General features: G+C 57.4%; 1 protein-coding gene across 1 annotated transcript; it reads left to right on the plus strand.

Moving 5' to 3' along the window:
- Positions 1 to 6,891: 6,891 nt before the first annotated feature.
- NRARP (NOTCH regulated ankyrin repeat protein) lies at positions 6,892 to 10,048 on the plus strand. The gene has a single exon (XM_065036204.1). The coding sequence runs from the start codon at positions 7,083 to 7,085 to the stop codon at positions 7,422 to 7,424; it is 342 nt and encodes a 113-aa protein (XP_064892276.1). The 5' UTR covers positions 6,892 to 7,082; the 3' UTR covers positions 7,425 to 10,048.
- Positions 10,049 to 12,073: the final 2,025 nt, after the last annotated feature.

The raw sequence follows: 12,073 nt of genomic DNA on the forward strand, positions 1-12,073 counted from the left end.
AAACTGGGGATGAAGTAAAGCAGAAGTGCTGCAGAGTCCTCCCAATGAGAGATGCTTCATCGCGCCATAAGACCAACCTCTGCAGACCCGCTTTGGGGCAAGGTTCTGAGTCACACCAACAGCTGAGTTACTCCAGCCCCAGCCAGGAGCGGGGAGGTGGGAGCTGTGTCCTCGAGCCTCCAAACAGCTCCTCAGCCAGCCCGTGGGCATTGCTGGGCTGCAGTCGCGGGGTTTGGGGAGCTGTGGTTTCACGTCTGTCTGCTGCTGTTTCCATTGCGGAGGGGAGCTGGTGAGGGGACAGCGGGGCACGCTGACCCTGTCCCTTGCCCTGGGGACAGCTCCTGGCCACACAGCTGCCTGGAAGGGGCCCTTCCCTCTGACCCCTGGGGACAGCTGGGTCACCTCCTGGCCACCTCTGGGACTTTGTCTTCCTGCCATCTCCATCAATTTGGAGACAAGCTCTTGGGCTTACTGCTGGCAATTGACTGCACTCGGGCAGGGTCACCATGGTGGGACTTGTTTTAGGAGAAGACCAAGCTGGGGCAGATACCGCTAGGTCGTGCCTACATGGGGGCACGGCACAAAGCAGCTCTCAAGGGGCTCATCCGGCTCCTGGGGATGGAGCAGTGGCTGAGACGCAGCACAGCACCTCCCTTCGTGCTGCCTGCAGGAGGTGATGCCAAGGTGGGGTCTGTGCAGAAAGGTCATCTCCAATCACAGACACAGTCAGCATCGAACTCCACATTGAACCGGCCTTGAGCGGCATCCAGGAAGCAATAAATTGTCCAGTTTTGAATGGAGGATACAGATCAAAGGGAATTAAACCAGCTGTTTCATCACCCTACAATATTATTTCCCTATCTGATTACTTAAAAAAAAAAAAATTAAAATCCCATTGTCTGTGCCATACTAATGTTTAACGTTTATTAGGGCAGTAATGAGCCCTCTGGTTTTTATGGAGCCATTTGGTGGCACGTTGGAAGGGCAGCTCCTGCAGAGCTCTTGCGGGGGCGCAGCTCTTTGGGGGCTGCACACACCAAGAGCCCTTCCAGCCCCAGGTCGCCCCACCTGCGCTCAGCTCCTGCCCCTGCACTGCAAACCAGGATCACAGGGGACCCTGTGACAAACAGAGCTAGAGAAGGGGGTTATCTCTGTTTGTCACACCAGCCTGAATGAGACCTGAGCAAGCAGCATCTCTCAGCCTTGAGAAATCACACGCTGCATCGGATGTCAGGCGGGTTCCTCTCCTCGCCTTGTGTACTCCTTGCATATCCTTCAGAGTCTGATGAGGACAAGGTGTTTGGCACTCGGACCAGCTTTAGTTTACAAATGAATATATCAACATTGCTCCTCATCGGGCAGGAATGTGCTTCCCTCCCTTCTCCTCCACCTTATCCCCATCCCCTTCCCAGCAAACTTCCTTCCTCCTGTAATCTGGAGCGGAAACCTCGTCGCATATTTGACTGGCTCAGAGAAATCAGCCTGGTTTTCCCTGGCGTGACTTTGTGGCTTGAACTAGGGCTGGTCAGTCCCTAAGGCAGGGGAGGAAGAGGAGGAGGAGGAGGAGGAGGGCCAGGGCCGTGCTGCTGCCCGTCCTCGACACAGAGCTGCTCTTCCAGCCGGATGCTCCGATTGAGCTCCCAGTTGCTCGGCTGCCGTTTTCAAACAAACCAGCGTGTTTCTGGGCACAGACCCAGGCTGCAAGCTCAGGTCCTTGAGCTGCCCCACACCGGGGGCCGGGGGTGGGAGAGGAGAGAGGTGTCAGTGCCACTTGAGGACAGGGATTTGCATCAAGAAGATGTTTGTTCCCTGGGAAATAGCCCAGGACCGGACCCTTCCCACCAGCCTGCCAATACCCAGTCACAGCTCCCAGGCAAATGAGTCTCTCTCCGCTCACCAGGTGTCCCTCGCGGTGTGTTCTGCTGGGTTTATGGCTGTGTCACCCCCAGGACTGCCTCAACCCCAGGCATGTCCCCACGGAGCGGTCACCCGACCATCGGGCCAGGGCCAATGGGCTGTACCGTGTGTTTTTGGGGGAACTACATGGTGGGAGCAGTGGGGTGATGTGTCCCCATCCCCAGGCCACCGCAAAGGAGTGACCGTGCAGTGCAATGGACCACATGTCACAGGAGACACAGGCTTGAGCCGAGGCAGTTTGGTCCACGTGTGCTGGGCTGGAACAGGGACATCAGCCAAGGCAATGGCACAGGGCAGCGTGGCAGCACCCCGACAGGGGCAGCCGGAGATCCCTGCCTGTGGCAGGGGGCAGGAACAGCTCCGCACCTCCCAGGGGTCCCAGCTGGTGGCCTTTTGCCCAAACAGCATTTTCCCACTGTCAAAGACAGAAGCTGGATGTTAGGGGCAGGGTTTGAACACGAGAAGAGCTGCAGCATTTCCAGCGGGATAAGGACTGATGATGGGCACTGGAATTATTAAAGACCGAGCTGTGGGGTCACAATCCAACCTGCACAGCCCAGCACCACGTCACCACAGCCTATGTGCAGGGTCAGGGTCCTCAGCCTGTGTGCCCCCCGAGGACAATGACCACATGTGAGTTTATGACCATGCTTGAGTCTCACTCAGGTCTCAAATCCTGTTTGTCACAGGCTGGGAGGGAGGGAACACTCAGAGCAGCATCCATGGTGTCATTTGCAGGAAGCGGCAGTCCCCAGCCCACTTTGCACGGTGGTGCCCCCCATGGTGTGGGTGTTCCAGGAGGAGGGGGAGGCCTGGAGCCTCTCCTTGTCCCCAGGGCTCCCCTAAGCTGCCCACAAGAGCTCTACTCATGGTGCTTTGCTCCCTGCAGAGGTCACGAGGCACCTGCACCCATGTCCTCATTGCGTGAGCATGAGGCTCCTGGCGTGAACCCCAGCGTCTGGCCTCAGGAGCTTTCTGCCCACAGGACGGGCAGAGGCTCAGCCCCCGGGCACTGCTTGGGTGCTGCTGAGGGCTCGTGGGTTTGGGATGTGCCGTGTTACCTGGGTGGGCAGAGCATGAGGCTGGTCCCATGGCCTGTCCCCCGCTGCGAGCAGGGAGCTCTCAGGTAGTGCACAGGAAGGTTTCTCCCTGACACCCTCTGGCAGCCCCCTCCCTGCTGCCCCCTTGCCGAAAGCAGCAGCCTGGGGACGAGTTTCCCTTTCCTCTCACCCTGAGGTGGGTGTCTGCAAGGGAGACCCTTCCCACCCAGCAACCACAGCCCCCAGCACCCGGCCTCGCGTGGGCTCCCCTCCCTGCCCACACCCCGCGTCCTCACAGACGGTGTTGGCCGAGCCCCACGTTTCCCCACCGGGGCTCTGGCAACCGATTTGCCAAACAGCCGGGAGGCAAAGCACCGGCGGGGCCAGCGGCGGAGGAAACCTCTGCGCTTCCTCCGGCTCGCAGGGAGCCGAGCGGGCGGGTCGCTCTCCCTCGCGCGCCTTTTGCTGGGTCTCTGCGCTGGGAAGAAAAGCTCTCGTCTTTCCCACGCTCTCCGACACATTTTAATGAATTAAGTGGGGGCACGCCCCCTCGCCGCCTGCCCCGGATCCGTCCCCCTGGCTCCCTTCAAGGAGGCCTCCGGGGGTGGCTGGACGCTTGCTGGCTTGTCCGCCTGGCCAAGGGGATGGGCACTGCCCGCTTGGATTTTTTGGAAGACGGCTGCAAGTGCCCAGCCCCACACACCAGCGCGGCTTTGAGCCCCCCCGGCAATGCCGGCAGCAGCCATTCCTTCTCTTCTCACCCGCAGGTTCTCATGAGCGGGGGAAAATTCGGTCATCACATCCCTTGAGGAAGGGGAATTTGGTGTGCGCCTCTCGGCGTGACTGTTTGCTAAAGGCATCGCATAGCTGGGTCCCTCTCCCCGCCTCCCGCCGCCGTCGGCAGCACCCGTGCTCGCCACGGTTTCCCCTCTTCTCAAAAGAGGACAGGCAGATCGCTGCCCGGGATTACTGGTTTAGCAGGGTCCCAGGGAGCCGGCACCGGGTGAGAAGGACAGGGACCCCCGCGCCCACCGGCCCCTGCGCAGCCCCTCGCCGTCGCTGTGCGGGGAGCCTGGCCCGGCCATACCCCTGCACCCGGCTCCTCTCCGGTTACAGAGCTGGGGCGCAAACTGGAACTGAAATGCAGGGTTTCAAAACTGCCTTTTTATTTTCCTTTTTTTGATTGTTTTTTTTGCTGTTTTCCCTTCCTCTCTGGCGCCGTTCCCAGGCCGAGTCCTGCCCCCACCTGCCAGCCCTGAACATTTGCGTGGCTGGGTCCCTGCCCAGCCTCTTTATTTTTCTCACCAGTGTCACTGGTAAATGCAGATTTGCTTGCAAGGATGTAACTCTGGCCAAGCCCCAGACCGGGGAGGTGTGAGCAATTCCCACTCTCCCACGGCTCACTGAGAGGTCTCAGCACCTCATGGGATATGGCCCGTAAACACTCAAAATCAGCTGTCCCGGGATGTTTAGGAGGGGAAAGGATGGGGTAAGACACCAGGACTGGAGCCCCCACGCCCAAGCCACCGCAGCCACCGTGCTGCCCTGCTCCAGCAGAGCCCCTGCACAACCCTCCACTTTCCCTTGGCCGGTTTTGCCGCGGTGGGTTTGGCAGGTTTAGTGCTTGGACTCCCCAGTCGCTGTGGCGCAGCTGCTTGCATCGCCAAGCAATACTGGGCCCCTGAGCACAACTCCCCGTGAGTCACCATGAGTCAAGGTACATCCCACTGCTCACCCCGCAAAGTGACATGGGCGAGAGGGCAGAGATTGCCACTGGTGTCCCCCACAGCCACCACAGCTGGGGTGCTGGGGGGCAGGCCACCACCTCCTGCCCAGGACGGGTCCCTCGGGGGGACAGGGCAGGCAGAGGGTGGCTTCTCTTCACTGTCCTCAGCAAACTTGGCTCCTGCATGGACCCCAAGGCCCTGAGCCCACCTCCATGCCCTGTGCCAGCACTGTGGGGGCTCCAGGCCTCAGTGGCATGGGGATGTCCTGGGAGAAGCTGCAGGAACACCGGACACAGACAGGGAGCGTCAGCAGCCCAGCAGCCGCAGTGCTGTGCCGGCCTCGAGCTGCCGACCACGATCCCATCCCAGTCACCCCTGATCCGTGAGAACAATGTGCTTCAGTGTGCTCACATCAGAAAGATGTGACTGGGAGAGCTCGGGCTCAGGGAAACCAAATGGGCTGAGACATGGAGACCAGACAGGGCTGGATGGGGATGGGGATGGGGATGGGGATGGGGATGGGCTGGGATGGGCTGGGATGGGCTGGGCTGGGATGGGATGGGATGGGATGGGATGGCGATGGGATGGGATGGGATGGGATGGGATGGGATGGGATGGCGATGGGATGGGGATGGGATGGGATGGGGATGGGGATGGGATGGGATGGGATGGGATGGGATGGGATGGGATGGGATGGGGCAGGAGATGGGGATAGGATGGATGGGAGTTGAATGGGGCCAGAGATGGCATGGGCATGGGACGATGGTGCAGATGGGAATGGGATGGGGATGAGAAAAACTATCTGCAGAAATTGACCCAGAGAAGTGGACTATTATGTGAGGAGAAACAGGAGCTGCTCTGCTGACTCCTTACAGCTGAACCAGGCTGGTTTAACCTCGTTAAAGAAAGCAGCAGAACCCAGCGAGGGCAGGAGCAGAGTCCCAGCCCCAGCCGTCCCTGCCTGCTGCGTTTCCCTGACTACCCATGGGACAACGCCATGGGGCAAATCGTGCCCCGAGCCCCTGGCGACTGTCGTGCAGCTGTGTGATGGATGGCTCCAAGGCGGCATTTCATCAATTGGGGCTGAATTTAGCAGTTGGCTGATTTCTCCCTTTCCATCCCCAAATGGACATGCCAGCACAGCCAGGTGACAGCAGCTTGCTGGCCAGCTGCCCTCGGCACGGCTGCTGTCACCTCATTTTACGACACACTCCTTCCTTTCTTCCCGCACCTCCTGCCCCGCTTCAGCCGACCAAATGCCCGGCAGCCGCAGCAAGTGCCGGCCCAGGGCTGCTGCTCCCCAACAGCCTCCACCGTTTGCTCTCTCATGGGCCAAACGAGCACGGGCAGGGCCCCTCCGGCGTGTTTTTGGGTCGATTAACTATTTTCATTACCTTTGTACCCATTTTCCTGCTTACTCATGGTGTCTGCACCTCCCCGTGCTGCCACCCCAAGAATCTGGCCACAAGCTGGGCAGCGGATCTGACTCCAGATAAAGTCCCGTGTGATTCAACTGGGTCACTCTGGGGCTGGCGGGACCTGCGGGGGGCTGAGTCTTCTCTCCTCAGAACCAGTTCCACCCATGGATCCTCCAAACCTCCTGCAGACCCCCTGTGTGGCAGAGGGGCTGAACTCCCCCATCCCTGCCTGTCACCTGTCCCAGTTTTGCTCACAGGGAGACAAAGCCCCAGCAAGAAGGGTGTCACCCCCAAGCTTGAGAGTGATTGCAAAGGACTCCCCGCAGCACCTTGGTGAGCCCCATCCCTGCGGCTTTTGGGGCCACCGGCTCCTGGCTGGGGGGAAGTGAGGGGGCGGCGGGGAGTGGTTGGGGACGGGCACAGCCCGGGTGCAGCACAGCGCGGCGGGGCGCCTCGATTCGGCTCGGCTCGGCTCGGCACGACACGGCACGGCACGGCACGGCACGGCTCGGACGCGCACGCCTGGGCGGTGGTGCCCCCTGCCGAAACCCCGAGCCGAGCCGAGCCGAGCTAAGCTGAGCCGGGCCGTGCCGTGCCGGCAGCGCCCCCCATCGCCCCGCCCCGCGCACTCCCGAACGGGGGGAGGGGGGCGTGGCTTCTTGCTGCGTTCCCGCCCCTTCCCGCCCGGTCGTTCCAATGGGAGCGCGGTGGCGTGGCCCCGCCCCTCGGCGTGGCGTCACGGCCGTGCCATTGTTATGCAAATAAAAGGGTGGGTAAAAGGCGCGGCGCGGAGCCAGCTCCGCTCCAGAGAGGCCCGGGCGCGGCGGAGCGAGGAGCGCGGAGCAGCAGCAGCGGAGCGGCGGGGCCGGGGCGGCAGTAGCGGCCCAGCAGCAGCAGAGGCCCAGCAGCAGCCGCCACCGCATGCCCGGGCGGGCGGAGGCGGCGCCGTCCATGCGGGACGGCGGGGCTGAGGCGGCGGCATGAGCCAGAGCGAGGTGTCGGCGGCGCCGCCGCCCAGCCAGCGCGTCTTCCAGGAGGCGGTGCGGCGGGGCAACACCAAGGAGCTGCAGTCGCTGCTGCAGAACATGACGAACTGCGAGTTCAACGTCAACTCCTTCGGGCCCGAGGGGCAGACGGCGCTGCACCAGTCCGTCATCGACGGCAACCTGGAGCTGGTCAAGCTCTTGGTCAAGTTCGGCGCCGACATCCGCCTGGCCAACCGGGACGGCTGGAGCGCGCTGCACATCGCCGCCTTCGGGGGCCACCAGGACATCGTCCTCTACCTGATCACCAAGGCCAAATACTCCGCCGGCGCCCGGTGATGCCGGGGCCACCCCCCCCCGCTCCCCCGGCCGCCAAAGCTGCTCCCACCCCCGCCCGGGGTTTATTTGGCGAAGATTTGGGGCCCCACGCAAAACACGCCACCGTTCGCCTGCTTTTGTTTTGTTTTGTTTTTCCTCCCAAGGGTTGTTTTCCTACTGTAACGTGTTGGTTTTTTCTTTTATTTTTTTTTTCCATCTACCTCGGCTGCACTCACAGTATTCACGGTTTGAGTTTGACATCTGGGCAGATGCTTTAAAGGCTCCCCCATCACCTCCCCGCTAATATTTAATCCTCCCACCCCGCTCCCCTCGCTCCATCCGATTTAAAGTATTCTGGCTCAGAACCGAGTTTCATTTCAACGCTCCCCGAAGCGCCTCCCCCGCCGGACCGAGGGCCGCGTCCCGCTGTCCCGGAGCGGAGGAGCCGCCCGGGCTGGGGCTCCGGCTCCCGCCGCCCTTCCCGGCGAGGAGCACCGGGAAAACCCTCCTCCTCTTCCATCTTCTCCCACTGTTTTCCCACCAGATTTTTTTATTTCGAGGCGACTCCATTGGAATATGACACTTTTTTTTTGTTTGTTTTCCCACCCCGATCGCTCCTTTTTTTGTTGTTTTCTCTTGCGCTGGGTTTTCTGCTTTGGTTCTTTTTCTTACGGGGGGGTGTCTGAAGAAAGTCCGTGTCCTCACCCGCTCCTTGAATCCATTTAGCACGTGTGAGATCCCAGGAAAAGACATTGAATCCTTCTGGTTTTGTGTGTAAAGGGGGATTAGTAAATCCTGGACTTATTATTTTTCCTTGAAAAATAAAGTGAAATAAACTCTAGAGGCAGAGGATTTGCTTTTGCACAGAAAGGGGCGCGAGCGCTCTCTGCTGCCTGGAGAGATGCCGGAAAACTACTGAAAAGAGTTTGGGAACTTATTTTTTCTTTTGGTGAAACTTGGATAACACTTCTCAATGCAGAACGATCCATTTAACGTGTGTAGATTCACCCTCCTTTTATACGATATATATATGCCTCAATATATATATATTTATAAAAGAAAGGGAGGAAGAAGAGGAAGCCACCTGAAGTCGCATTTTGAAGTGACTGCACGTATAATTGCGAATGCTGCTTTTTATCGCTATGGCACAAGAACATCCATTTGGAAAATGCGGAAGGTTTCAGAAGTCTCCTTTCTCCCGCTGGTCTTTCAGCCCTCTGCTCCTCGTCTGCACTAAACCATCCGTGTCACTGCCGTCTCCCCGCTCTCTTCTCTCTTGCTCCCCGCATCCCAACCATTACAATTAAAAACAGAAAAGAAAGTAGTTACCTGCTGGTTTATTTGGGTTGTGTCTTAACTATTTATCATGTATGTATATATTTGTGGGTGAAGATTGTGAGCCTGGTTTTGTTTGAAGCTGGTGGCGAGTGTTTCAAAAATGTGGTAAAACTTGAGTCTGCCGTTATTTCCCATTGCACTGAATATTCTGCTTTGTCTCTGGTTTCACCTGCAATTTGGTTTTGGTTTTTGCCACTTCAACGATTTGAGATGATCTGAAAAAGCTCCAGCTTTAAAGAAGAAGGAAAAAGCCCTGTTGAGAACATCTACTGTTAATGCTGTAATCTGCAAGGAACTGCTTGGCCGACGTCTTTCTGTGAGCATGGAAGGGGGTGTCCAGCACTTCCACTGGTGCTTCTGTGCGATAGTTACGGGGTGGGAACAAGATCTTTTCTAGCGAGGTTTTTATCGTCGTTACCAGATGGTTGCACATTTATATATTTTCTTTGACTAAATGGATTTGCCACAATGAAATGTCATAACATTTATGACATGGTATTAAAAAGTGTATTGTAAAGCCAAGTTCTAGATGGATTTTTAAAAAGAAATCTTGGTTATAAACCCAGTCTAAAGGGAGCTCTGTCCAGTGTTGTAAAGACAACATGATGTAACCCATATTTATATTTTTATAAAATACCTATTAAGACTGTGAATCTCCTGTGTGAATTGCTGGGTGAGTTGTTTAAGAAAAGTATTGTTCCTTTCCAGCCTCCTGGAGCTTTAGACACGCTGAGATTTTGGGAAACTACGTCGGGGAAGGGGGTTTGCTCTGAAATTGTGAGTTGATGTATTTTTACATCCCTTTGTATTTTACTGAAAAGCTGCTGCCCTTCCTAGTCCCTAGAGTTTCAATTTTCTATGCAACCCCCACGCCCCCGTCTCTCTTGATCCTGAGAAGTAAAAGGGATGCAGATTGATTCAAATTGAAATGAGGGTCCCCCCGCCCCCCTTGTTGGCTCATCGTGCTGCTGACCCTTCACGCCAAAACGGGGAGAACAAGGAGAACTAAAGAGGCAGGTGGGGGAGGCTCTTTCGTGCATGACTGGTCCCCTTCCGGCAGTCATATTTTTAATTATTATTATTATTTTTGTAAGAAGAATATATTGATAATGTCAGTGAAATAAGCAGACATTGAAGCTGATGCACAGATTGCTCCAGAAAGGAGTTTTTCTGTAGATTTTTCTTTAGATGCGAATACCTTTTTTAATTATGTTAATTAATGTTAAGAAATTTTAGGCTTATATTGAAGCTGTATGTGGGTCACTATATGATCATTTCTAACTGGATAAAGTCTGTACAGTACAGCATATTCCTGAGTGTATGATATAGACGTGTAGCCCCAGAGTGCGAAATTTATAAATAAATTTTTCATTGATCTTTTTATAAAAAAAAAAAAGGCTTTTTTGTTTGTTCTTTCTCACGTGGTTGTGGGCGATGCTCCCGTGGTGGGTGGGGGCTGGTTCCTGTTTCAGTGCCCAAACCTGCAGCTCTTCTGGGGTTAAATGTGTCCCCAGAGGCTGAGGGTTGGGGTGGGTTTGGGGAGGCTCCTGGTTGACCCCATCCTGGTGTCTGAAGGCTGGTGGAGCGGTGCTGGCTCAGCCCAAGGTGGGTGCTGGGGGTTGTGCTGGTCCCAAAGCATCCGGGGGAGTGAGGTGGGAGCCCTGGGGTTGGTCCCAGCCTGTGAGAATGGGGCAGCTCTGGTTCCCAGCGAACCTTCTGCGCTGGGTTTATTTGCCCCTGGCCCCCAGCAAGGGTTGGAGGTGACCTGGTCCTCGCCATCCCTTGGGCTGTGATGCTGGGGTCACCTCCAGTTAGAAACTGCTGGTGGCTTCAGCCACCCCCCGGAGGGGCATGGTGAGGGGTGGGGTGAGGGTCTCTGTCCCCAAAGGCGCCTCCAACCCCTCGCGTGGCTCAGAGCAGCCCAGTGCCCGTAGCCTGAGCCCGGTGTTCCCGGCAGGATCCAGCTGTTGGGAGAGCAGGGGCAGCCCCCCGCCTGCGCAAACTGCGGCACAGGGTGCAGGGCAGCTCCCACACTGCCAGCACTGTGGGGTTTTGAATGAGGCTTTTTCTATATCGATAGTTTTGCCAGCTCTGGAAATGCCTACATCCCTGGGTAGTTTGTGCCGTGCCAGGGTGTGGGTTCCCCGGGGTGCCAGGAGTGCTGTCCTGCCAATGGTGTGGGGAGGAAACCTGGAGAAAAGGCCCTGTGTGACCTCTCCAGGTTGGCCAACCACCGCTGCCGTGTGCCAAGCCCCGCGCCGTCCAGCGCCAGCATGGGACGGTGCCTGGGACGGCCGCAGTCCTGCCCGGGGTGCCCTGAGGACACGCAGCCCGCCCGGCAGCAGCCCAGAGTGGGCAAGTCAGGCACCGAGTGACCAGTTGGCTTTTAGCAGGAGAAAAAAAGATAATGCCACAACTATCAGTCATGACCGCTGGTGGTCCTGCAGGTTTGTCACCCAGGGTCTCACAGCAGCCTCTGGCTGTGGCCAGATCTGTGGGTTGTGTGTGAGGGGCCGGCACAGCTCCCCTCTCCTGCTGCAGGACAATTTTGTCCTGCTTGGGCACGGCATGACATTGACGTGCCAAACGTGACACCAAACGTGCCCCTATCGAGGGGCTCACCGGGGCCCTGTGGCGTCAGCCCTGCAGGTGCAGCTCACCCCCATCAGCATCCCTGGCCTTGGCATGCCGTAAAAAGTTCATCCAGGCACCCACTTTGGGTGCCCCAGGGCCAGGCTCAGCCCCGTGGCTTCTCCCGGGTCACTTTGTCCCAGGGACCCAGCCACAACCTCAGGACAGGTTTATCCGAGGAAACTCAGCATTCTTGCACTCTGCTCCGCTCTCCCCGCGGCAGACGGAATGGGCTGGGGCCTGCGGCAGCCCCCAGCAGGGGATTTGGGTTGGGAGGTGAATACAAATCTCATCCCCACAACACCGCCCAGTGTCCCTGGTCTCCCGCGTGTGACAGCCCCGGCAGCGGGGACGCACGAGGGTGCAGCCGGACCCTGAGCCCCGTGCACAGCCATGGCCACCCCGCTCCTTGCTGCAGAAACCCTGTCCAAGCAATCTAGGAACTGCGAAGACTTGCTTTTTTTCTTGTTTTATTTTTTTTCCCTTTTCTATTTTTGTTCCAATAAAACAAAAAGGATTGTTTGGTGGCGTAAGCACATTCTTCTGGGCTTTTTGCGCATCCCCGGCTGCGCGTTTTTGTCCGCCGGCCGCACTACGTACGTCCAAGAGAAACCAAAGCAAGAATTTGAACTTTCAAGTGCTTCCTGCCATTGTCTTTTGCTTTTGTTTGTGCTACTGACTCCAAACCAGATGGATCGGGC

This window comes from Columba livia, chromosome 19, assembly GCF_036013475.1.
Source record: "Columba livia isolate bColLiv1 breed racing homer chromosome 19, bColLiv1.pat.W.v2, whole genome shotgun sequence".
NCBI lineage: Eukaryota > Metazoa > Chordata > Aves > Columbiformes > Columbidae > Columba > Columba livia.